Raw genomic sequence first — 27,774 nt, forward strand, 5'->3', positions numbered from 1 at the left:
AAAATTCAATGTTATTTGAACTTATTAAAAAATGTAATTAAAAATGTAGTTTAATCAATCCCACGTTTCAGTTGCAATATCAGTTAATAACTTATGTACTTACCACTAACATATTTGTAAATGCTTGTTATCTGTGTTTACAGCAAGACGTTGCTTACCACGGGTGCAATGGAGTTAAGTCTATTTGAAAACCCCTAAGCCCTTGCCGTCTCCTAGGCTATTTCGTAAAATATGATGTACTGTATGCAGGCGTGGAGTGAGACGGATGCATAATATAAATCAGACATTTCAACAAGCTCCGCGATAGCGCCTGTCGCCTTTCAAGGGCTTCAACTATGGGCAAAACCTGAACAGGCAGTGAAGGCAGCTCTGCCATGTTAGATGGTGGCAACGTGAGTGCGGCTGGTGGGCGGATTACGTCAGCAAGTCGGTGCGGAAGACAAGGAAATAAAAACATTCGGAGAATATAGGTTAGGAAAAGGCGAAACGTGAGCAGGTGACGGCTGTGCTTATAGGGTACATACGGTGATTAGAAAGAAGACTTCAAGAGATCACCGTCTGTGTGTATAGATCACCCGGTGTTCTCTTTTTTTCTCCTTTTCTGAGGAAGACTGGTTTAAATTTTACGGACTTTTCTCATTTTCAGGTAATATTTTCAGCTGTTTCCTGGTGATGTTATGGGCGGTCTGTGTATGAGACGTTTTTCCCCTTTCTTTCAGGTAGTCATTACTTAATCGTGGTAGTATATCGCTGGAACATAGTGTTTTCGTTAGCTGGTTTAAGACACCAAAAAACATTAAATCACAAACTCATTTATACTTCTAAAGACGTTTTTAAAGAAAGAATTCGTTTCCAAGGATCGTAGACAAGGCCTTTGAGGTGGGAATATTACATTGCACTCCCCTTGACCCTGCTGGGTTGTTTTAGGAAGACTGAACGGGAACTGTTTTGACAACAGGATCCAGTTAAAGTTGCAATTAGCCGCCAGTTTGTCTGTCTGTCTGTTTGTCTGTCTGTCTCCCCTTCTGAAATATCAAAGGGAAATGTGATCGGTTATCACAAAGGCCACCGGGGCGTGCTGTCATTGTCAGTTCGTCCATCTCTGCGCTTTGCCCAAAGAAGGTCTGTTTTTGTGGCTGGCTGGCATTTGTTTTTAAAAGCGACCTTTTAGAGAATTTAGAGCATGTCCTCCATAATACAATAGAAAGTATACATTTTTGCTGAAGCTGTGCTTTATGATCGCACCAGCCTTAGTGAGGTAATGAACGCCAACTACTTTGTTTGATATTGGAAGATTCATCTAATTAAATGTTTTTGTGTATTCATTATCTTCTTGTCCTGATTTTAGTTTGGCCATTTATTGCCGCACTGTACATTTGTCTACTGGTCTGTTAAGTTAGTTTTTTTTTTAACGATTTGCATAATTGTTTCGTGCTCGAAGACGTCACAAGTTCTTCCCTTCACATGATCTGTGACTTCTCTGGAAAAATATGAGTGCCGAGGCGCAGTGCCTTCTGGGTGGTTTCGGGCCACTTGCTTTGGTGACAACAGGAACAGAAACTTTAGCTTGAATGATTCCACAGGGCTTTGACGCGTTGACGTAAAGACGAAGTTCGGCTCCTTAACTGCTGTGAGGTAACGACTTAAGAGTTGAGCCGGTAACTTTTATTTTCTTTCAAAAGATATGGCTACACGGAGTGTTTTTGTACTCTTGATTGTCCTGTAGCCTCCTTTGTTTTTTGTCGCGTGGAAGTCCTGTTTTGCTCTTTTTATACCTGGCATTCGTAATGAGTTATTAGCATGTGTTTTTTTCTTTTCCTGTATCTGATATGTTTAGTCAGCCTCCTCCATAAAAATGCCAGGCCCCGTTTTCTGCCTGATTCCTTACTGTTTTGGTCGGTATCGTTTCTGCCCTGCTATGTCTGTAATTTCCCCATTTGTTGTGTGCTCAGCACATATGTACATGTATATCGATTTGATATTTGCATCCCCCCTAATAACCTTGGTTGATCCATTACGGACGCACTAAGCGTTGGAGCGCTGTTAAAATTACCGGTACTTTAGCTTATCCTCTCACAAAGCAGATAGTCTTTGTAAAATTGTATTCGAAATAAGTAAGATAGAAAATAATTCCATACATTTTTTATCAATTATCAGATCCTCTAGATAGAAGTTGCGAGCGGTTTTGGAGGGTTGTTTGGCGTTTGCAGGGGCTATAGACTACCCTGGCACTAGGGCGGAAATCAATAGAGGATGGAGTGCCAGCCCATTGTAGTGTTGTGTTTACAACCCAGCGCTGTCAGGATTTTAAGACCGCTGTACAGTAATTTAGGTATTCAGTTTTGATAACTTGTGAGTGTTTCATATTGTTCATTGCCAATAAGAATGAAGTTGATTAGAGTAACACTATTTTTTGTCTCATGTTGTTATAGTCCTCACTTTAACAAACTCCTTTGCAGTGTTGTACTTTTTAAAATGCAGGGAGGTCACAATCTTGATCTCTGTACCCACCAGCACTACACATCAGGGTATACAGTGCATGAGACCAGTGGTTGTTTATTGTAGTCCTGGGAGCCTACTATGGCTGCAGGTTTTTGTCCCAACCAATGTCTGCTTTTTAAAAGGGCTTCTGATGTAATTATTCAAGTTGTTATTTTCCAGTTTCAGCGTTTTGGTTTCAAAGCAGAAATCACAAAGCCCATTTTGCTAAATGTTTATCGGAATGTTCTAAGCATTTATGAATGTTACATGAAAATAATTTAATGGTTTTTTTTCTTCTTAGTTATTAGTGTTTTCATCGTTATTATGACTTTCATTATTGTCTAGGTGTCCTGGTTTTTAACTCATCATTTACTATCATTTGTGAATTTCCCCTTGGGATTAATAAAGTATCTATCTATCTATCTATCTATCTATCTATCTATCTATCTATCTATCTATCTATCTATCTATCTATCTATCTATCTATCTATCATTAAGCACTAAGCTGCGCAAAGTACTTGCAGCCTTTCAGCACTCCATATCTTTTACACTGTTGTCTGCTCCACTTATCATTATTAAGCTGCAGGTAAGAGAGTAAACTCCTCAGAAAAAGGTGAATTTATAGGAAAGCAACAAAAGAGTTACATAGGTAAAAGGGGTGGGGGGGGGGTTCAGGGGGTGGCACATATGCTTCCACATTTCTTAAAAATGTCTGTCATACCTATGTGAATGTAAAATGAAAGCAGAAATTAAAAGTGCAAGCTAATAATCAAGGATGTCAGTTGGAGGAAAAGCTTGTAGCTCTAGTGGTCCCCCAGGACTGGACATGAAAATTGCTGAATAAAGCAAAAAGTCTACCCAAAATCTGTGTACATCACTAGGGCTACAAAACAAACCAGCAAGGACCCACTGCCACAGATATTGTAAATTTAAAACAGACAGAACAAATTATTACATATTTCTTTGTACATAATGTTGTAATGCAGTTGTATCAATGAATTTCCTGTCTTATCTGATAGTTAAATCTGATTATAGACGATGCTTGAGTGTGTTTCTGCAACAAGTGTTTGTCTTTGGTGCCCACTTCCTAAAAGATCATCTTGTGCTTCTGGATAATGGACAATACCTTTTAATAATGTTTGTATCATTGGGGGCTTAGTTATGTCTACATCACACCTAGAAATGAATTCAGAAATTTAAATTCAGATTAATTCAGGCTGTGAATACTTAATGTACATGTGCTTTCTCAATTTTTTTATTTTTAATAAATTTGCAAAAACCTCAAGTAAACTTTTTTCACGTTGTCATTATGGGGCGTTGTGTGTAGAATTCTGAGGAAAAAAATGAATTTAATCCATTTTGGAATAAGGCTGTAACATAACAAAATGTGGAAAAAGTGATGTGCTGTGAGTACTTTCCGGATGCACTGTACATGTTACTCAACATTATGTTAAAGCATTAGACGTTTAAGTTAAAATACTACGTGCTCAAAATTTCGCTTCAGATGAATTTTTGGGTTATCCTGGTTTGCTGCTGTCCTTTGCTCATTGCTTGTCTGCAATGTAGTGGACCACAATCTTTCATCATAGTGAGATTGTTAGGATGTTGATCAGGTGAGGCTGTAGAACTATGGGTCTGGCATGGCTAACTGCCTCCACATACTCAATTTATGTTAAATTAGCATTAACATCAGTCTGTCATCTTTAGTACATTGTTAACTTATATGCAATTTTGCACAAAAGTTCAGAAGATGACAATGATGAAAAACATGAATAGTTTAAGTTTCGCCTTTTATGTGTTTTACAGAAAAATTTGAATCTGTCCATGGTAAGGGTCTGTTGTATGCAATCATATCTCATTACTACTTAATTTTTCTGAGGTGAACAGAAAGGAAAATATAAGAATAATACTCTGTTAAAAGTCTTGTGTTGAATAGAAAATCATTATGTAATCCTAGGCAACAACAAAAGATACTTTTAAAATAAATGCATTTTGAAAGAGGCTTTAAAAACATTGTATTAATTTACAACTTTTAAAATGTATTCCTTATTCATTTTTTCCTTTAATGCCAATTGCTTTTGTTTCATATTTTTATGGTGTGGTAAGCAAATTTATAAGGCTTAAGCCATAAGGCTTCTAGCATCATCACTGCTTTAACGCATGTTGCTTGAAGAGTTTTTTGCAGTTATTGATTCCATAAATCATACCTTTTAGCATGATAAGGATACTGCTGATATTGGAATATAATGCACATAGCAAAACGGACTCGGCAAAATAAATAAATAAATGTGTGTGGTTGTGTTGCAAACTTGCATATGGCTTTCTATGTTGTAAACATTTTCCTTTTAAAATGAAATTCTCAAACAATACAGACAGGGTAAATTTTGAACAGATTGTTTTACACTGGTTAATGTTTAATTGCGTGTGACTTCCATTGTGTCACCTATGATAGCTTGGTCCTGACTGCCTGGAACACCCATTACGGTCATGAGCTATGGGTAGTGATCAAAAGAACGAGATCACAGATACAAGCGGCTGAAATGAGTTTCCTCCGCATGGTGTCTGGGCTTTCCCTTAAAGACAGGTTGAGAAGCTCAGTCATCCGGGAGGGGCTCAGAGTAGAGCTGCTGCTCCTCCGCATCGAGAGGAGTCAGATGAGGTGGCTCGGGCATCTGATCAGGATGCCTCCTGGACGCCTCCCAGGTGTTATAATATGTTTTGTTATTAAGTTTAATGTCACTGTTCTCTGTGCCCACTGTTATGGACTCATTCATACAGGCAGACCAAGTATGGTACGCAGGGGCACAGCATCAGCATTTAGAATTGCCGAGCCAAAGACAACTGAAGAATTGAATAGTCAGCCTAAAGACAGACTAGTATATTTCTGTCTTTTGTCAGCACAAAAATCCTCTTTCCTTGATGGAAGAATGAGAACTGCATGTAGGCACTGTGCTATTCCTGTATTTTTGAAGGTGGGGTTTGAGTCCTTTCCTGTCCTTGTTTGGATCCAGAGAAGGAGCCTGCACGTGGAGCAACCAATATATAAGAATGGACCTATGGCCAACACACTTTGAAGCTAACGGACGGAAGATTATGTCCTCCGTCCGGAAAATCCTTTCAGCGTGGCGCCGAAAGATGGCAGACTGCGTTGATCAAGACCCCCACATGCTTGATTGTCTGTCATAAGCTTCCCGTCTGTAACACTGCATGAAACCGTCAGTAAAGTGAGCTAAATTATCCTTATACTTCTCATGTAATCTTGTAACCGTCATATTGCATGCTGGGGGGGATAATACCCTTTTAATTTATAATTATTTAAATTCAGGTTAATTAAAACGCCGCAATTGAAAAGAACACATTTCCAGAGAGCTAATGCCTCTTAAGGAAACACCTGGTGAGGTGTTCTGGGCACGTCCAACAGGGAGGAGGCCCCGGGGAAGACCCAGGACACGCTGGAGAGACTATGTCTCCCGGCTGGCCTGGGAACGCCTCGGGATTTCCCCGGAAGAGCTAGAAGAAGTGGCCCAGGAGAGGGAAGTCTGGGCATCTCTGCTCAAGCTGCTGCCCCTGCGACCTGATCTTGGATAAGTGGAAGATATTACCACAATATCTCTGAAAAGGATGTTTAATGATTAAATCCATCAATCCAGAGATGTGTCCATTCTAGCAAGCATTGGGCACAAGGCAGAAACAATCCCTGGATGGGGCATCAGCTCATTGCAAGGTGAATACAAGCATTCACATACACTAGTGTAATTTTAGTGTCACCAAATCTGCATGTCTTTGGAAGGAAACCCAGCAGGAAAACACGCAGACTCTAGGCAGGGAACACCAGTGACGTGACTCCTTGTGAGACAGGAGTGCTAACGCTTCGCCACCGTGTCACCCCCATGTGTGTAATTATTAATGGTATTCATTATTTAAACAAAATTAATGATTTATGTGTAAAATGTAACATACATACTTTAATGCATTTCATCATGAAAGTGATATAAAGTATAAATCTAAGGATTCTAAATGTGCAGAGAGTTGGAATATCATACATTTAATGTGTTTTGATCTATTGAATCTATTGATGTTTGTGCCGCTGCTGTCAGGTCAGGAGGAAGCCTCAGAGAAAAAGACGGCACAGAAGATGGTATGTGAGACTTTTAAAATGTATCATGTCTTTACAATCGGAAATATGCGACGCTTGAATATAAAAGCACCACGAATGCATCTGTATGTCGGCATTTTGCTTCACCACATGGAACCATTCATCGAACATTGAAGTGTGCACATCGATCCTATAGGATCTGCATAGCGGATTTCTGTCACATGTAGATAGTAAACGGAGACTCTAATGTCACATTCCAACTTTTATCACACTACAACCCCAATTTTTTTGCTGGTACTGCAACTTGCGCACACGTCTGCTCAGAGGAAGCATCAAATGAACTCTGGGAACGCATGGCAGCCATAATGCGTGCGCATACGTGTTCTGAATGTGAAGTATAAATGAGCCCTAACGAGTAGCAGCTGCTATAAATGGCTGAACTGAGGTTTCTGTGCTGACTGTTTCTGACCACGTGACTTGGATTATAGGGTCATTATTGTCACCTGTACAGTGAAACTCTTGCTTGCATGTGGTAATCAACATGCAACACATTGTAAAGTCTAAAGAAGCTAATACAAAGAGTTATTTTAAAACATAAAACAGTGTTCACAGTTCTTTAGCCAGCTTTACAGCACATTCCTACAAGTAACGTCTAGGGATTGTGAGGTTCAAGTCCAAGTCCCAGTCACTGAATCGGCAATCATAATCACTGTGCCACTCACCTAAATGATCTTCTTCAGCAATTTATTTTCCTTCTTGTTATAATGTAATGGTGACTGACTGAAGTTTACAGATGGCACAGTCTGAAATGTTGGTGTAGTACTTGGTGTGGAGAGGAAAAAATAGTATGCTTGATAAAATTAGTAGAGAGACCCTTCCCCTTATTATATTTTATTTATATGGTGTTTAATACTCTTGATATCATTTACCATTTTTTCAAATTTATGTAATGCAATCCAACTGGAGAGTGGGGTTGCTGTCTCTTCAAAATGAGAAGGACATTTTGAGGTTATTTAGTCACAAAGTGCCTCCCACAAGAGGTGTGATGGGTATAGCCCCTAGAAGAAGACACCCAAACACAGTGGAAAGCCTATATCTGTTAGTTGTCCCAGAAGTGCCTGCGAATACCCAAAAAAAAAAAAAGCTAGAGGAATATTGTGGCTGTAGGGATCTGATCTGGCAAGCCCAACTCTACTCTGTTTCCACCATTGATCTTCACCAAGAAAGGCAAATAGTAAATGAGTTGAGAATAAATTAAACATTATATAGTACTGTACGGTACACTTGGTAGAAATTTGTCGACCAGGAGAAGTTTTTGTATATTATTTTTACTGTGGTTTAGTACATCAGGATAAGTATGTTGCAGAAGTGACACACGTAGTGGAGTGGTGGGGTAGTGCGTATTCCATTACCTTTTGACACATTGTAGCGTTTGGCAGTTCAACTATGGAGATGCAAAAAGAACTACTAAAAATAACAGTGGACTTTCTTTTTAGAAAAAAATTAAAATATGATTACCATTATACTGAAATCCTGGCAAATGTAATGAATCACATACACACATACCCATGTATTATATGTTGCTACCCAAATGTGATTTGTTTTTTTACTCTCCTCCTCCACTTATTATCACTGATATTTTATCAGTACTTGTAATAAAAAAGATCTTATGGTACTATGAAAACTATCAGTGCTCCAATTATTTCATTTACCTAAAAAAAAAAAAAGTCTAAACTCGCCTGAAACTGCATTACAGTGTTTTCGCACCTTTGGAATATTAAAGTGCATTGCCAGCATCAGATATGCAAAAAGGAGAACACAGAAGGTGGCACATTGCAGATAACGAGAGCTACATTTAAAAAAAACTCGGGGGTAGCTCATTTTGAAATGCTTAAGACCTGATGATGTATGTAAATACAAGAATGAACAGTGCGCTTTCTTTGTGAACATGGAAGGACAGTGGTATTTGACCACAAATGAAGTGCCTTTTAGAAGAAAAATGCTGTATATTTGATTTGAGAACAGCTATATTGAAATGCTGGTTAACATATGGTTGCATCAGATGCATACACAAACAAAGAAAAACAGCGGTTTTATTCTTGGCATATACCTACACTATTGGGTATTCTGTCTGTGCATTGTAATGTTTTCACACACAGCCAGAGTCAGTTTGATGTGCGTTGTGCTCTTTAGTGCTGTCCTCTTTGCATGCAGCACGCTGTACATGCAGCTTGTTCTGTCCATAGTGTGCCATCTCGTGCGTTCTCCTTTCCCCACTTCAGTTTGGTGTGACTTTGTACTTTGTATATTGATAGCTTTGCTGCTCTCGGACACATGGCACACTTTGATGCTGGCTGCATACTTTGTATTTCAAGTTGTATGAAAGCATTACACATGACACATTTTGGACATGTTATTTATGAGATTTTTACACTCCTGAAAGGCAGGTTTCATTCTAAAATGTTATTTATAATTTGGGAAATTTGTTCCCTGTTTAAGTTGTGTAATTACAGTTTATGTGAGGTTTCAAATGTAATACAAAAAATCTTGTTTGATCTCAAGTAAAAAAAAGAAGACTTCAGTAATCATTTGGTAAGTTGCAAGGAAGGACTTAATTTTAGACGTTTTTTGAATTTTAGATCTTTACCATGATATATACTATTGCTGTCCAATATTTTGTAAATGTTATGATACATAATTTTGTTTATATCACCCACCTTTAATCTTTAACATAGTATATATTAAAAGTATAAGGCAAAATTAAATGTGATAAATATTATAAAAGTGCATTCAAAAGAAAAGATGGAGAAATAATTTTGTTAATGTCTGCTGTGTTTAAAATGTAAAACAGGATCAAAAAATGTGACAATCTCAAAAATACCAAAGTTCATATAGAGTAATGTCTTAATTTGTCTTTTAACATTTTATTAATTTATCTATACAACATAAAAATGAAATGAAACAAATTGTATATGTAGGACAATCTGGTGGTACACTGGCTTTCAGTGCTGTCCCACATCTATGGAAGGCTGGGGTTCCAGTCCCAGCCTGGTTGGAGTCTATGTGGAACTTGTATTACTGCACCCTGCACCCATACCCCCCCACCCCATATTCCCATGTCTGAGCAGGTTTTTCTCCAGGTACTCCAGTTTTCTTTTAACAGCCCAAAGTCACAATGTTAATTGGTATTTATAAATCAGACCTCTGTAAACAATTATAGATGAATGAGAAAGTGTGCCCTGCAGTGGCAGGACGTCCCAACCCTGGTTTGGTTGCTACCTTTGTGTGATGCTGATGGGGAATGTTCCACCTTCTCACAATAGAGTAAATGGGTTCTGAAAATAGGTGGGTAGTCCTATGTTCATGCATTTATTGCATGACATGGTACCATTCATCTTTCTAATTTAAATGTACAGTAGTACTTTGATTTGAACAGTCTTTAAATATAGGTTAAATATTTGTCTACCCATGGTATGAGGATATATGTGTGCAGATGTATATATTGTAATGGTTCTTACGTAGCACCCAATACTTCCAGAATAAGTTCTAGCTCCCTGCATCCCTGTAATGGAAGAAATGTGTTCAGAAAATGTATTGGTTTCTGACATGTCTTTTTCTTTTTGATTGGAGTGTTCTTCTCGTATTGGTATAGCAAAAGAAACCTGGAAGTGATATTACACACTGGTTAACTTACTATTCTCTTTTCTTGCTATAAAATTAGTTACCTGCCCATAATGCTTGGGGGAGGATTTAAGGCAGAGAGACTTCGTGTCAACCTGCGACTTGTCATCAACAGACTAAAACTTTTGGAAAAGAAAAAAAGTGAGTAATCATTGTTCTGGAATACTCTTAAAACACTGAATTTTATTTTAAACCCTTAGTACTACTGTGTTGTACCATGTTAGCCATTATGAATGTAGTGAAAAGTCAAGCAAAATGACACCTTTTATTGGCTAACTGAAAAGATTACAATATGCAAGCTTTACATCTTGCCTGAAGAAGGGACGTGAGTTCCCTCGAAAGCTTGCATATTGTAATCTTTTTAGTTAGCCAATAAAAGGTGTCATTTTGCTCGACTTTTCACTACATTTTAAACCCTTGAAAGAAACCAAGCCCAGTAGAATGTTAAATATCTAAAAGCAGTTTTAGTTTTTTTTTGTTTCATAGATATTGTGAAAAAGGCAGAACTATAAATTTTATGAGAGTTCATAACCTTAATGTGAATGTCACAATTGTAAAAGTTGAGCTTCATATTTCTTATTCTGCTGCTCATGATTTTTGTGTCACATGAAAGAGGAAATGTCTAAATTTAAAGGTTTAAGAAATTTGTTTTGAAAAAGCAGCAGTATATCGTAGAATAATTGTGGAGTTTAGTCTTTTTTCATTTATAGTAATTTTAAAATGATTGTGTTTTGCAATAATTGGCCATTCAGTGCTAATTATTTTGTTCCTTCTTTAGCTGAGCTAGCACAGAAGGCACGAAAAGAGATTGCAGATTATCTTTCATCAGGAAAGGATGAGCGGGCACGGATTCGCGTGGAACACATTATTAGAGAAGACTACCTGGTAGAGGCCATGGAGATCCTAGAACTTTACTGTGACCTTTTACTTGCACGTTTCGGCCTCATACAGTCTATGAAGTATGTCAAGTGGTATCATTTTTATATTATAAGAGGTTATTGGAACCGTAACCAGTTCATTTAGATAATATATCACACAAGTGGTATCATTTTTATATTATAAGAGGTTATTGGAACCGTAACCAGTTCATTTAGATAATATATCACACCTGTAATAATCCAGATGAATGAATTAAGACTCTTGAACTAAAGTAACATTGCTGTATCACAGAAGACTTTGTTCTTTCTTGTTTATTGGGTTGATATCAGTTAAATAATAATGTGCACAGTCTTTGCCCTATTACAAATGTGTACTTTTTCCGCAATAGAACTGAGCATTTACAATGTATTTTTGTAGTACAGGTGTAGTATAGGTTGCAGTAGTAGTAGGATAACTGGTTAAAATGTCAGATTGCATAATTAATGTATTGCTGGTATATTTAGATGTAGTTTTTTTTTTTTTTTTTTTTTTGCAGTTCATAAAATGCCACAAAGCCCATAGTAGGCCCTAACTAGGAATGTTGTCAGGAGTGGTTAGGGTCAAACATTAAGTGTATATATATTTTTTTTTTAATTAATTTAGTATATTATATAAATTTGAATTATACAAACCTCTTTGAAAATAAACCAAGCCACTTCTTCCATCCCCACATAAATAACAATAATCATCTCTTAATGTATTTGCCATTGCAGTATACATTTTAATCTGTCAGTCAGTCAGTCATTGTCCAACCCGCAATATCCTAACACAGGGTCACGGGGGTCTGCTGGAGCCAATCCCAGCCAACACAGGGTGCAAGGTGGGAACAAATCCCGGGTAGGGCGCCAGCCCACCGTAATACATTTTAGTCCACATCAACAAATCCATATTCAGTTTGCTATTTTTCTCATGGACACGAAGACACTTTCAGTACTGCCATACAACTGCAGCACAATAATTAGAACAGTATGTCCTAGGCAATATAAAATGACACTGTACAAGGAAAACAAAATCTGTTAGTTGTGCCATAACAACATCACACTCTATGCAAAACTTTCCAACAGTGGCAGGCCAATGTTAGGCACTTGCTATATTGTATATTGTTTATGACATTCATTGACTGTGGGATGGGGAGAGAGGAAAGTGGGTAGCCACCTGATTTTTTCCAAATTCATAAAGCGTAGTCCAGTTTGTAAATTTTTTTACTAAGAATGTTGCTTTCTGCTTATTGTGCACTAAATGGATTATGTGCCGCATGTGTCGATCTCTGAATTTTGGAACAACAATTTGAAGTGAAACGTTAAATTTGTGAAGTTATTTTTGTGTGTTGTTAAATTCAGAAGGAGTTAATTCTAGACAGATTGTTCTACTCTGACACTGCTGAAAGAAATATTCTGATTTTTTTTTCCTGCTCACATGAAATAAAATGATCCTTCTTCTGAAACTGAATTGCCAAAATATGAATGTCAATAATGTGTTTAATGACAGTAGAGGAGATAAAAATTACAAGTTTGTATATTTAATGAATTTCACTCATGATACCTACATTTTTAAGATTTTATTTCACTGAAGGCTTCAAAGGCAGGAAAAAAAATTGCCTCTGCAAAATGAATATTACTTTATACATTCAAAAGATGAACAGAAACACAACATCTGTGCGAAAATGTTAATACTGTGGTTAAACCATCACAATAAAATAAATAATCCTGTAGTTGTTCAAACAACCTCAAAAAGTCACAATTGTTTCTTGAACTCTGCTCCCCCAGCTAACTTCAGTTTCAGTGGCTTCTTATTTAAATCAGTGTAAAAATGGCTGTCAACCTTGAATTTTTAAGTCCATTCAACTTACTGTGTAAAGCCTCTGAATGCCAACCATCATTTACATTTCTAGCCCTAAAATCTCCATCTCAGACACACAAAAAATCCTCAATGTAAATCCTTTTCCAGAGAAAAACAGAAGCTGTTGACAAATTATTTCTCACATTACTCCATAGTGCAGCTGCTCCCTCTCTTTTGTTCCTTCCCTGCCACAATACACTCCTGTTGCTATCGTCTGTTACGGCTGTTTAATGCACAACCCACAGAATTCAAGGTGCCATTTAATTGGCAAAGAAATCTTCAGAACTTTACTAATGTTGATGTCATCATCTCTGAAAGATCTGTACATACAACCAAGAAATCAAGTACCTAACATTAAATAAATATGAATATAATCTTTTACCCTAGTTATTTAGTTAGGGAGGCAAAAGTGGAGAAATTATTTCACATCTGCCTGTCTTTGTATCACAGTTTGTAACATTTTTTTTTTTTATACTGAATAGCACAAGGGCATTCTTTCTGCCACATCATGCAGAAAATGTAAGGTGACGGCAGGACCCTTTTTGATCATATTCAGCTTTGAGAAGCACACCGTTAAGTATGCTAACTGAATGGGTGATGGCCTTTTTGTATTTGCCATGGAAAATATTTTTTGTGCAGAAATTTGTCCATTGTTATAGTCATAGTGACCAATAACCCTGTGAGTTGCAATGACTTCTGATAACATTTTCCTTTGTGAAAGGCACTTTATAAACTATTGTATAGTTCCAGGCAGCAGTGGGTTCATTGCAAAGCACAAGTGGAGCAGCATGAAATCAAAACATAAAGCCAGCTTTGTGCTGAATGTGATCTGGGAAATAGTATGATCTTCTACCAAATATGACCTTCAGTGTTTAGAAGCAGTCTATCAATCCAAAATGCAGAAGTGATAGTTGAAGCATATCACCATGTAAACAATGTAATGCATAAAAAGATATAATTGGTAAAAGATGAATAATGTGTAGCTTGTTTTCAAATTAAAAAGTATAACATCTTTAAGTTGTATCTCTCTTGCCATTCCCTCTTCACCCATTACTTCCTTTGATTTCCAAGGTTTCCATTCCTTTTAATTTTTCTTTCTTTTTCACTTCCACCATGAGACTTAAAACAGCTGACAGCCAATCAGAATTCACTTCACATGTTAACTCCAAGCTAGGCAGTCTGGACCTACTCCATTAGAACTAAGTGCAACCACACTCCTGAATAAATAAGCAAATAATTGTTTAGTGCAGTGGCTTAGGAATGGAGAGCTTCATGTCTACATTGTCAAGCTAAACAGTGTCTACTAAAACCAGCTGTGGCCAGAAATGTTGAGTGATTCAAAGACGCACACCAATTTTTACAATTTAATACTGAACCATTTTTATCAGCATTGGCATTCCTTCCTTTTTTCCCCATGTTCAAGACACTAATGCATTTCAATTAAGCAAAACACAAACAGCAGAAAGTTGTTAACCTATGCATTTTGCTGATGGAACATCATGCATTTAATATACACAGCATTGTCTCTCTAAATGTAAAATCAGACAGGACTCTATAGGATTTCACTAATCTACTGTAAAAGAGGATTTGTACATCCTGTTTTTCAATGACCGGTTCATATAACCAAGAGCTTACAACAGTGATTACAATTGGTTTTTCAAATTTTTAATTCTTGCCATTTGCTGCATAATAAATTATTTTAACTCCCAACCTTTTTATTTGTTTGTTTGTTTGTTTTTTTGTTTGTTTTTTTAAAAAAGAGAGCTGGACCCTGGTTTGCAGGAGGCAGTCTCTACCCTGATTTGGGCTGCTCCAAGACTGCAGGCTGAAGTGGCTGAACTAAAAATTGTGAGTACACATGTATTCCGAAAATGAATTCTACTGCCTTGTGGGCATTATTTTCTTTATTGAAGTAAAACCTTAAAAAATACTGCCATAGCATTCAAGTATGTAGCTTCTGCACAGCTACCTCTATTAGGAAAATCTCTAAGACATTTGGAAGTCTTGTACCTGTATTCAGCAGAGCTTTTGTCATCTTTTGCTTTTGTTAATCAGTGGTATTGCAATATAGCTGAAAAATTAGCTGATAGAATTGGATCTTATTTGTTATTCCCTGATGTGCTGTATGATGCTGTATTTAACAAGTTTTTCTTTCATTTCATCTGTGTTCAAAGGTTTCAGATCAGCTATGTGCAAAGTACAGTAAAGAATACGGAAAGCTATGTAGATCAAATCAGATTGGTACTGTCAATGATAGGGTAAGTATGGCACTTGGAGGGAATACTTTCTTTGATATTATTTTTCTTCTTTTGAAGTATGTGTTTGAAAAGAGTAAAATAATGTTTGATTCTCTTCAACAGCTCATGCACAAGCTAAGTGTTGAAGCTCCGCCAAAGATTCTAGTAGAACGCTACCTCATTGAGATTGCCAAAAACTACAATGTGCCCTATGAGCCTGATGCTGTAGTAATGGTAAGAAGTGAAGCTTTGCCTTTCCATCTCTTATGTACTTGCATAGTCTGGACATACTTATTTCAGTGTGAATACAAACATTTTCAATATGTTCAAATCTTAATTGTATTAATTCATACTGGTTAAAAGTTCTTGATGAAGATGCAATACTGTATAATTGAAACATTTATTTGTAGGAATCTTAAACGTGTCTTAAACAGTAGTAGCATTTCATGTGTCTACTTTGCAGAATTAAATCTGTTACTACTTTAATTCTGTGTATGGATTAACTCTTGGAAGAGCGAGAAGACCCCCATCCCTGCTTAGTACCACTTAAGGACATTTGGAGATCTGAGCAGATGTACCAAGTGTCTAGGTTTTCAAAAGCAACCCTGCGCAGGATAAAGCAAGTTTAGAAAATGAATGCATTAATGATGGATGTACAAACAAAATATTATACTGAGTAGATCTCCTTTGGCAGTGCAGCATTTTGAATGATTTACTAACAAGACACATACAGTAATATTGGCTGGATGGTATTTAGGATCAAAACCTAAAATATTTCTGTGTTCACTGTACAAAAATACACAATATCCTGGCTATGATTTTTCTCTTTCCTCTTGCCAGAGTGAGGCACCTATGGGTGTAGAAGCTGATCTTATTGATGTTGGGTTTACTGATGAGAAGAAAGGTGGCTCAGGAGGAGGTGGAGGTGGAGGAGGATTCACTGCTCCTGCAGGAATAGTTCCAATGCCCATGCCAATGCCCATGCCCATGCCTCCTGCTCCATTTAGTTACCCTCAGCCCAAGGGAGCTGTAAGTCTGTTGTTTTTTTTTTTCTTTTTTTCCTCTTCAGTTCATTGTTATACATATTACAGTCAATGAAATTATGAAAACTACTTTTTTAATAGCACGTTTTTGTTAAGTGTTATTAGATGTGTATGTATTTCTAAAATTTATTGATTGTCTGGTTATTGTAGTTTAGAATACCCAAATATAACAATTTGTATATTTTCAAACCTGCATAGTCCAGTTCAGGGTTACATCCTGTCCTGGCAGCACTGGGTGCAAGGTGGGAAGCAATTCTGGCTAGAGCACCAGTCCGTGACAGGACACCACCACAGACTTCAGTTAACTTATCTATACATCTTCAGACAGGAGAAAACTAGAGTATCCAAAGTAAACCCACACAGGCATGGAGAAAAATTGCAAACTCTGTACGGTTACCATCCAGGCATGGGACTCCAATTCAGGACATTGAATAGCTGAGGCAGCAAAGTATTGAGTAATATAGATTGTCTGAGATACCTCCTTCATCATTCTAAATATTTATTGCAAACCTAATAAAATATCTAACCAGACTTTTATTTATTTCAATCTGCCCATAAATGCTTAAATTTGTTATAATTTAAAAGATCAGAACATTTTCTATAAGATATAAATGGATATTTCTCTCTTACTTCTCTCTGTCTCTTGGTGCAGGATGCATTTGGTGGCCCTGCAGTTGGCATCTATCAGAGTTATAACAATTTTCATCCTCCAGTTCCAGGAGGCCCACCTCCACAACTTCCAAGTGTCCCACCCACTTATGAATCTGTAAGTTTTGCATGCAAATAGAACCCCAGGAGTTGAGAACTTTCTTCCATTGTGGGTCATAATGTTTGCTGTCTTTAGGACAGCTTTTAATGCAAACCACTGTGATTGCATAGACAGAGACCTAATTTTTGCTAATTGAAATAACAGTGACGATGAAACATCTGTCATAGAACAGCAAATGAAATCTGGAGAAAAAATGGAAAGGCAGAAAACTCTTTACCTATTTAGGTAATCATTTTGTGGTAACTTGCGCTGAACCTTACACAGTTAACAAGATTTGTAAAATGAAGTGAAGGCGTTTTTGGCTTTTATTGTAACACAATTTTTGATGCAAGTTCTTGTTTTTATCATTTGCTTTTCCACTCTTGGCATTTTCTTGATTTATTACATTTATTGATTTGTGCAAGAGTGTGGAAGAATAAAAGAGAAATACAACCAGGGGGAGTTAAAGAGACCCGTCCCAGAACTTGTAATATGCTCTCCAATTTCTAGCACGTTTTATTACCTAATCTGAAACAATTGTAAAGATGTTGTCAGTTTACTACTTATTTAACTGTAGGGCTCCTTAAGTGCCACATCTGTGGGCTGTTTTTTCCCCAAACAGTGTCGCAATTACAAGTTGTTTGTTGTTGGTATTAATATACTGTAGATGTTGTCTTTCAATCAGATGACTAAATCCCATTTTTTATCTGGTCTGCTCTGTGAAATTCCTACCAAAATATTTTGTTTACAAATCAACAAAATGTTTTTTTGGAAATGGATGTTAGATCAGTACCTTTTTAATACTTTTTCTGTCATTAATAAGTTATTAAAACCAATTACTTCATGATAAACAAAGGAAGTTGTACTTAAGATCGTCACCTTTTGGTTATGCTGTTTGCATTATTTGCTGGTTAAGAAAAATGAAAACAGTAACATGAATTTTTAGGGAGAGTAGGCTGCAATAAACAAATATAAATTTAAAGAATGTATGAACCCCCGTGCATTAAAAGGCGTGAAAAACATATCTATTAATTTCATTGAGAGAAATATATTCACCCTGAATACATTTCTTAAATTGCAGGCTGAGAGGTAAGGAAAGCAGTCTTACCTAAGTAAGACATTCAGACTCTAGACCTGTGGCTTTAAGATGGTTTGAATTAGTAAATGATTTTATATTTATTATGAAAGGCAAATAATAAATTAACCCCAAGAATAATTCATTATTAACTGATTCTGTATTCAAAAGTTACTGGTTCTGCTACTGTAAAATTATTAACCATTAACAAAAAAATATTAAAAATAACAGACAAAAACAAGATGAAACCTCATAAAATAGTGTTCAGTGGGTGTTTTGGATCATCTTTGTTGCCTCTACATTGCAACCCTGCTTTTGCTTTGAGAAGTACTTGTCGTCTGTTGGCATTCCATAAAAGTCAAGTTGTGTACCACTCAGTCAGCTGAGAGACATCATCTTATTGTCAACAGTAAACATTGTCATGCTGCTATATCATAAAGTGTGATATTTCTCTACTACTTTGTGTCAATTCTGAATTGATATACTTACAATAAATATACTGTAAGTAGGTAAGCCAAAATCACAACAAAGAGTAAATATTAAGAAGCAAAGATTCTGGTATGCAAAACAAAGTTGATTTCAAAAGTGGCGTTCAGAGATTTTGTAGAAAAGTCCGGTTCAAACCCCGGCTTGGTCTAATGCAAAATGATCAAATTTATTTGACACCCAGTAAATAAAATTCTGGGTCAAAATCATGTTTTTAAGCAACTAAATTTAAAGGAGCAAGCATTCAGAACGTATATATATTTATTACTTCTTACTTTATTACATATTTTTATTTTTTACTTTTCTGCTTTAAGCGTTTCTTCACCATGCATTACTACAATAAAAGAGGGAAACAGAGTAAAAGTCGAGCTTGCACAAAAGTGTTTTAACATTGTTACAAAACACAATACAACGTGAGCTTTTCCCAAGAAACACAACTGTGTGTTTCACACTGCTGAAAAGCCAGACTCCCACTTCATTTAGCTATTTCTTGTCCTTTTGGTTAAAAAAATAAACACACAGTGGCATTACCATATTCAAGGGGGCATACCTTGACGGAGTAGCTACAGAGGCAGCTTTGAAAGCGGACGATGAACACATCACTTCAGATCTTCCTTTCCTGGACCAATCTCGCAGCAATCATAAAAGACGAGACATCAGCAGAATTTCTTTTGATGTGTTTCTGGGTACAGATCTGAAAATAAAAATACAGAAATTGGGCTTGGCCAAATAATGTACACTGCATCATGACATAAGGAGAAAAGGAGTAGTAAACTGGTCAATGAAGTACATTTCAGAGAGGGAGAAAAATAACGGTACTCTTCTAATCTGACATTGCTTAGCCGTCAGTACACATTCTTCACCCAGATTAAAAGAATAAATAATGCAATCGTAGGACTTGCACCTGACAAAATAATGCACTATTAAGAGTGAGCAGACAAAGACATGGCCGAAAGGATAGTTGTAGCTAAAAAGTGAGCACTCTAAATCAAAAACAGCTAGTGGTGGGCTCCATCACAAAACTTTTACCAGATTCTGAATTTTGAGCTCTATTATTAAGCATCTGGGACCTGAACCCTCCACTACTAACCACCTTGTAAGTAACAATGAAGTATTTGCTCTGCTTTCACCAAATGACCTTAACTTTAGTATAGAGAGAGCCATGATTTGAAATACAGTAATATAAAATTGTAGGGTACTTTCAGGGTCTTCTCGTTGTCTTCATGGTTGGAAAAGTGTATGAGGCACAAATACATTTTATTAATTGCATCAGTTGTTGTGATAGTTTGTTACCAAGACTTTCTCATGCATATTTTCTACACTTCCTGCATTAGCAGTTGGTATATCATGGAGTGAATGTCACTGTAAAGGCTGTGTTGTATTTAGATCGGTGTGCCAGTGCCATGATGTGGCTGGGTGGTCAGCTGACTTAGAACTACTCTTGACTCTAGATCTGTTAATGCCTTACAACCTTTATTAGCAGGCAGATTTAAGTGCATAGGTATTTCTTTAAGCATTCAGTATGCATTGTGTTTGTTTTTAACACACATCATTTGTGTACTCATTAATCAGAATTGTTTTGCAAATTAGTCTTCATGCAATGGGCCTAGGAGTCAAAGTGTGTAAGAATTACTGTGCATCTGGAAAGTATTCACAGCGCATCACTTTTTCCACATTTTGTTATGTTACAGCCTTATTCCAAAATGGATTAAATTCATTTTTTTCCTCAGAATTCTACACACAACACCCCATAATGACAACATGAAAAAAGTTTACTTGAGGTTTTTGCAAATTTATTAAAAATAAAAAAACTGAGAAATCACAGGTACATAAGTATTCACAGCCTTTGCTCAATACTTTGTCGATGCACCTTTGGCAGCAATTACAGCCTCAAGTCTTTTTGAATATGATGCCACAAGCTTGGCACACCTATACTTGGCCAGTTTCGCCCATTCCTCTTTGCAGCACCTCTCAAGCTGCATCAGGTTGGATGGTAAGTGTTGGGGCACAGCCATTTTAAGATCTCTCCAGAGATGTTCAATCGTATTCAAGTCTGGGCACTGGCTGGGCCACTCAAGGACATTCACAGAGTTGTCCTGAAGCCACTCCTTTGATATCTTGGCTGTGTGCTTAGGGTCGTTGTCCTGCTGAAAGATGAACAGTCGCCCCAGTCTGAGGTCAAGAGCGCTCTGGAGCAGGTTTTCATCCAGAATGTGTCTGTACATTGCTGCAGTCATCTTTCCCTTTATCCTGACTAGTCTACCAGTCCCTGCCGCTGAAAAACATCCCCACAGCATGATGCTGCCACCACCATGCTTCACTGTAGGGATGGTATTGGCCTGGTGATGAGCAGTGCCTGGCATTCACACCAAAGAGTTCAATCTTTGTCTCATCAGACCAGAGAATTTTCTTTCTCATGGTCTGAGAGTCCTTCAGGTGCCTTTTGGCAAACTCCAGGCGGGCTGCCATGTGCCTTTTACTAAGAAGTGGCTTCCATCTGGCCACTGTACCATACAGGCCTGATTGGTGGATTGCTGCAGAGATGGTTGTCCTTCTGGAAGGTTCTCCTCTCTCCACAGAGGACCTCTGGAGCTCTGACAGAGTGACCATCGGGTTCTTGGTCACCTCCTTGATTAAGGCCCTTCTCCCCCGATCGCTCAGTTTAGATGGCCAGCTAGCTCTAGGAAGAGTCCTGGTGGTTTCGAACTTCTTCCACTTACGGATGATGGAGGCCACTGTGCTCATTGGGACCTTCAAAGCAGCAGAAATTTTTCTGTAACCTTCCCCAGATTTGTGCCTCGAGACAATCCTGTCTCGGAGGTCTACAGACAATTCCTTTGACTTCATGCTTGGTTTGTGCTCTGATATGAACTGTCAACTGTGGGACCTTATATAGACAGGTGTGTACCTTTCCAAATCATGTCCAGTCAACTGAATTTACCACAGGTGGACTCCAATTAAGCTGCAGAAACATCTCAAGGATGAACAGGGGAAACAGGATGCACCTGAGCTCAATTTTGAGCTTCAAGGCAAAGGCTGTGAATACTTATGTACATGTGCTTTCTCAGTTTTTTTATTTTTAATAAATTTGCAAAAACCTCAAACTTTTTTGACGTTGTCATTATGGGGTGTTGTGTGTAGAATTCTGAGGAAAAAAATGAATTTAATCCATTTTGGAATAAGGCTGTAACATAACAAAATGTGGAAAAAGTGATGCGCTGTGAATACTTTCTGGATGCACTGTAATTTAAAGTAAACTTTTTTGACGTTGTCATTATGGGGTGTTGTGTGTAGAATTCTGAGGAAAAAAATGAATTTAATCCATTTTGGAATAAGGCTGTAACATAACAAAATGTGGAAAAAGTGAGGCGCTGTGAATACTTTCTGGATGCACTGTAATTTAAAGATGAATTGAACTTTTAGCAATGCTAGGAGTTGGATTCCCAGAATTCCTTTTCTTTAGGCTGTTACTAATAATATTATGTTGTGTTATATTGTCTCGCACACCATACCACATGCACTTTAGAAGAGGTCATCCATGTGAAATTAAGCATGTTCAGGCCCAGCTAGTACTTTGATGGGAGACCATTTAGGAAAAACTTGGATGGCTGCTGGAAGAGGTGTTGGTGAGGTCAGCAGGGGGCACTTACCTAATGCCCCAGTGCAGTGATGGGGCCACTGCTGTAAAAATGGTACCGTCCTTCAGATGAGACATAAAACCGAGGTCCTGACTCTCTCTGGCCATAAAAGATCCCTTGGAATCCTTTGTAAGGAGTAGAGTGTATCCCGATGTCCAGGCTAAATTGCCCTCCATGGCCTAGTCATTCTGGGCTCTCCTGTCTCTAATTGGCTATACCTCTCTCACCACTTCACCACATGATAGTTAATGTGTGGTGAGTGTACTGGTACAAAAATGGATGCTGCACGTTTGTGGTGGATGAAGTGACTCTCTACTTACTATGGAGAAAGCTCTCTGAGTAGTGAGAAAAGCACTATATAAATGTAAATAATTATTAATTATATTATTATTAACTGGGCTAGAAGAATTTATTGAAAAATGGTTGTCCACTCATATTGCTCAGTAGACCTTTCACATTGCTGGTCGGATATGCAGACCAGTGTAGTGCACTTTCGGACAACATTCCTTAATGATAGCTACTGGGGACCATTCTGTCTTAATATTTTTGCTGATTTCCTCATTCTAACATAGTAACTAGTGTTCTGAGCTCTGGGCTCACCCTTAGAAGTAAACAGTTTCCACAAGGTTTCCAAGGGCAATGGTAGCACATATACAACATGGGGTCAGGGCTGAGTCCATTGGATATCTCCGGGATGGAAAAAGGCACACTTGGCAGGAGGAAAGCTTTGCACAAGCCAGTGTTGTAAAGCAGGGTCTGCTAGGAGGTGAAACAGTATGTGGTGTTGGGACATTAGTGCTTTGCATGCCCCAGCAGGGGTTTCGGCTGGGGCACCAGCAAGAATTTGAGTGGGAAATTGCCTGGATAAAAGCATGCATTGCACCCCACCATAGGAGAGACAGCTGGCGAGAAAGTATAGGGCAGTGCAGCCCTGTAATACAGCAGCCAAATGGGGAACTGCTGCTTTGGATCTTGGCTCCTTAAACCTAGGTGGTTTTTGCAGGGAGCCCAGCAGCCACAAGAGGAAGTTTTAGCCTAGTATTTGTAGAGCAAATATAGGGCAGCAGAAACTCAGCAAGTAATAATTTGAGTTGGTGAAAACATCACAGAGTAGGGTTTAAAGCCACTTTGAAGCTAAGGGCAATTTGAGTACAAAGCTAGGAGTGGAATAGTGAATGCTCAACGTGTGGGAGATCAGGGTCTGAACATACACAGGAGGTGATAAAGGTAGTATTGTGGGTGATCCATCCCATCATGTACAGAAGGGTTCAAGAACTGTTTGGTCAGGCACTGTAGAGGAAGAAGGTTGGCTTTTAACTTTTGTTTATTTGTATTTTGTAACATCTCTTTTTGTATGCACCCCCCCCCCCATAAATACTTCTGTTAATATAGTTTTTTTTTTTTTTAAAATAGGTTTTGCCTCCTTGTAGCGGTTTGATCATAAGGCATCATCTGTTAAAAAGTCTACCTACCTTCTGTGCTGCAGTAGTGGTATCTGTGATAAGAATGACCTTTAAGATTCAAGTAGCAATACAATTAGTAATGATATAATAACAAACCAGAGAAACATTTTTGAATCTAGCTATCACATATTTTATTTCTAGGTCATATTCCCCAAAACGTAATCTTGTGAAATATACTGTTTCATACACTAAATAATATTAAACATAGAAACCATTAGAAGAATTTGGAAACCATACCTAATGAAGTCTTCGACATGATTTCACTTTTTCAGCAGTCACAAACTTTAAGAGTAATTCAGTTAGAAAAATTGTGAGGCTTTGCTTTAAGTTCTTCAAACACTGCTTGTTAATATGCGTAACATTTCAAGCTTGGCCTTTGGGATGACAGAATCATTTAAGTTTCTGGGCACTGTGCTGTCATAAAACATCTCATGCATTACAAAGAAAGCACATCAAAGAATGTTTTTTGCATCTGCTGCGGAAATTCAATCTGCCTCAAGCAATATTGGTCCAGTTCTACCTAGCCATCATTGAGTCCATTATGACCTCCTCTATAACTGTCTGGTTTGGTGCTGCCTCTGTTCAGACTAAGGTCAATCTCCAATGCATCATCAGTGCCTGTGAAAGGATTATAGGCAGTAACTTAACATTGCTTTCAAGTCCTTTATGAGTGTGGGATAAGGAAGAGGGCTGCAACATTATTGATCCAACTCGTCCACTGTCCTAAAGACTTCCCTTCATCAAATGTCTTTATGCAGTGAAAGCTAAAACACATTAACTTAACAGTTTTTTTCCACATGCAGCTCTTCTTACTAATTTGGTCCGAGGTTCTATTTGGTATCTATTTATAACTGCACACTAGACTGCCTGGATATTTTAATCCTTCTGTCTCTTTTTTTTGTATTATATCTTCTTACATTTATCTTTTGCATTCTGTGTTGTCCTTGTATGTTGCACCAATACTATAAAGACAAATTCCTAGTACACATTAGTGTAAACTAACCCATGAAGTGAATTCTAATTTCAGGCTGATGTCTTTTGTGTTTTATGTATTTCAGTGTTGAATTTGAGTATAGACATTCTCAGGAACTGTATTTGTTAAATAGATTGCCAATAAACCATAGCTAAATAAGATATGCAGTAGCGACCAAGTTTATGATTCTGAACAAAATTCAAATGGTAGGAATGTTGTGACATTTGTCATCTGGAGGAGACAACATTGTAAGAGGCAGATCATTCAAATTTAAAAAGATCAGCTGACTCTTGCAACATTTGGGTTACTTGTTTAGAAAGATGAGCGGTTAGAGACACGGATAACCCACAAACATAATTGTAGAGGGAGTATCGGGCATCTCTGGAACTGGTTCACTCATCGGTATTGATGATGTAACTGATTACTGTTTTCAATGAAGTGAACAGAAAATCTTCTATCTGCATGGAAGAAAATGTGTCTAAATTTGTTAGGAGGGGCTTTGTCATACAGCAGGTTGACAAATAAAGATACACTGCCTTTGCAAGCAATGAGATCACAGGAGCCAAACACTAGAAAGCCTGCTGCAGCTGAGTAATTGGGAGTAGCTGGAGTGACTGGCAGTGGAGTTGACTGGCCGCTGAAAGGAGCGGAGTCGTGAAGGCTTTGGGCGTGTTGAGCCCCAACGTGAGCGCCCTAGCCGCTGGAGCCCAACGTAGCCAGGGATCGGAGGGCTACCAGACCAGTATCGAAGGAGCTGCATATGCTGGTAGTGCGACTTCCCTGTTGCGGGGCCCGGAAGGGAGAAGCAGGGGAGATGTTGGGTTAAAGAAGTATGCACCGTGTTTTGCGTTGTTAAAGAGCCTGCTTCCAGCCATTATTTTAACCTCGGGTTTTAAAGGATTTCTTTTGTATTGGATTTTAACCTCCACCTTTCACCTGTTTTATGGATTATTTATTTAATGACTTATTTTGATGCACTGCACTTTACTCGATTTTTGGACACTTTGATTTGAAGGTTTTTAATAAAAACACTTTGCACTTTTTGCACCATCCCCTTGCTTTGTTGTGCCTCACTGTCCAGCTCATCAGTGACATTACCGACGGTGTCGAGTTCAGAGCTCCCAGAAGGAAGACGGGAGCATGGAGCGGAACCCGCATCGTCACATACCTACATATCCAGGAACAAAAAATAGCTGAAATAACTACAGCAAAGGTTTTTAGGAGCTTCTGTGGAGTTGCCAAAGAAGTTAATGGGGGATGCCAGGAATGCTGTTTTATGCTAGTTAATTTAACTAGGTTTTAATGACTAGGACTAATTCAAAATGTTAAAGTATGGGTACAAATACAGAATTCTGGGGCCTATATTCTTTGTGTTTTTTCCTCAATGGTCTTTTTTTATATTTGTAATCCCAGCTTATTTTTGTCAACCACAAATCAGTTTTCAGTTCAGTACTTCCTGTATTTGAGTACTTAAATGGGGGCACAATTACTCTCCCATGTCCTTTATTGGTATTTGTTGATTAGCTTCATTTTCAGTGGTATTGAGTTTTCATTTAATTTTGTTACTGTTGACTGTGATTAAGTGATGGCATCAATATAAGTTTGGTGGTTTTGTTGTTTTTGTGTATGAATTTAGAAAGTTCCTTCAACTCAGGTTTCAGATGGTAACATTTATCTGTTTTGACAGATTGAGGACATCTCCACTGATAAATCAGTTGCTCCTCCAAAAGCCACAGGTAAGGATAGATTTTTATTAGTTGCAAGTGGAATATTGTGAGGTAAATTGAAATATACAGTAATTGATCACATTCAACCAGTACTGCATACTTTGTATTTTGTACATCAGGTCATTTCCATTACATAATCTGCCATTCTCAGATGTGCTTAATGTAGGTAGTCCAGGGTCATGAGGGGGGACACACAACATTCACACTCACCTAGCTTAACCTGCTTGTCCTTTGGATATGGTGGGAAAACTTCTATACCTTGGGTGGAACTCACAAGCACATGAAGAACTTGTGAACTCCACTTATACTGTGACTGAGTGTAGGATTCAAACCTAGCACAGTCAATCCTTAAGACAGGAGTGCTAAACAATACAATACAATACAGTTTATTTTTCTATAGCCCAAAATCACACAAGGAGTGCCGCAATGGGCTTTAACAGGCCCTGCCTTTTGACAGCCCTCCAACTTTGATTCTTAGAAGGCAAGGAAAAACTCTCAAAAAAAACCCTAGTAGGGAAGAAATGGAAGAAACAGGTAGGTTGGGCATGCAGCGGGTGTCAAAAAAGGGGTTAATACAACACAATACAAAGAAGAGGACACAAGTAATCCTAAGTACAATATAATAGTAAAATAAAAATATTGCAAATACAGAGCAGAATTTAACAGTAGATATCACATAATAGGATTTGAATTTGAATTAAACACTTCATAACACTTTTTTTTTTTTTAAAGTAGCTTTGTGAGATGTTTTTTTTTCCTCTTCTTTTTCCTGAGAAGGAGCTCAAATGATTTGTTTTTTTACACACATGGTATGTATTTTTGTTTGTGCGGTTTCTCTTTATTTCTGTTTCACACAGTTTATTTTGTCTCTAGGCCCTGCAATCTATGATAACAACGCACTCCCAGAGCTTCCTTCTGTTCCTGACACTCTTCCTACTTCCTCCATTGGTGGTAACTCCGTTCCTTCAGAAGATATTGACTTTGATGATCTCTCCCGACGCTTTGAAGAGCTCAAGAAGAAAACCTAGACCATAGATCCCTCCTAGCCATTTTCACTACTTCTACACTTCATCACGAAGAGCGGTTTATAATATAAACTCTGTATATTCTTCAGTTCTCTTGTATCTTTATATAAATGCAGTATGGGTCATGAATCTCAGCATAACTCCATTGTTTGACGAAAAAGAAAGCAAAGGTGAATGGCAATAAGGTCTGAGCATTCCCTATAACTTAAAAGGTTTTATATTATTCATAACTGAAAATAGTATTGTCTTTTAAATTACATGGTAACAAATAGCAAATAATGTGGTAATTGATTTTTTTTTCCTGGCCTTGTAAAATAAAATGTACACTATGATGTTTAAAAAAA

At 37.7% G+C, this 27,774-nt stretch overlaps 1 protein-coding gene across 3 annotated transcripts; it reads left to right on the forward strand.

Annotated features, from left to right (window-relative positions):
* Nucleotides 1-409: 409 nt before the first annotated feature.
* On the forward strand, nt 410-27,774 carry ist1 (IST1 factor associated with ESCRT-III). Of its 3 annotated transcripts, none has more exons than XM_028809761.2 (10): nt 410-646; nt 10,299-10,399; nt 11,037-11,217; nt 14,776-14,863; nt 15,190-15,273; nt 15,376-15,486; nt 16,093-16,281; nt 16,948-17,061; nt 26,366-26,414; nt 27,279-27,774. In XM_028809761.2, exons 2-10 carry the CDS (start codon nt 10,312-10,314, stop codon nt 27,431-27,433), a joined length of 1,059 nt encoding a protein of 352 aa, XP_028665594.1. In that variant the 5' UTR covers nt 410-646; nt 10,299-10,311; the 3' UTR covers nt 27,434-27,774. The 3 variants fall into 3 exon arrangements, with proteins under 3 accessions (XP_028665594.1, XP_028665595.1, XP_028665596.1); XM_028809762.2 differs by lacking the exon at nt 410-646 and adding an exon at nt 1,484-1,635; XM_028809763.2 differs by lacking the exon at nt 410-646 and adding an exon at nt 1,498-1,658.

The sequence above is a fragment of the Erpetoichthys calabaricus genome, chromosome 9, assembly GCF_900747795.2.
Source record: "Erpetoichthys calabaricus chromosome 9, fErpCal1.3, whole genome shotgun sequence".
In the NCBI taxonomy this organism is placed as follows: domain Eukaryota; kingdom Metazoa; phylum Chordata; class Cladistia; order Polypteriformes; family Polypteridae; genus Erpetoichthys; species Erpetoichthys calabaricus.

Excerpts from the sequence above, each read along its gene's own strand:
- ist1 (XM_028809761.2), top strand. The coding sequence starts at position 10,312 with ATGCTTGGGGGAGGATTTAAGGCAGAGAGACTTCGTGTCAACCTGCGA. Across the intron at positions 15,274-15,375 it reads TTGGTACTGTCAATGATAGG|CTCATGCACAAGCTAAGTGT; the intron begins GTAAGTATGGCA and ends TCTCTTCAACAG. Across the intron at positions 16,282-16,947 it reads ACCCTCAGCCCAAGGGAGCT|GATGCATTTGGTGGCCCTGC; the intron begins GTAAGTCTGTTG and ends CTCTTGGTGCAG.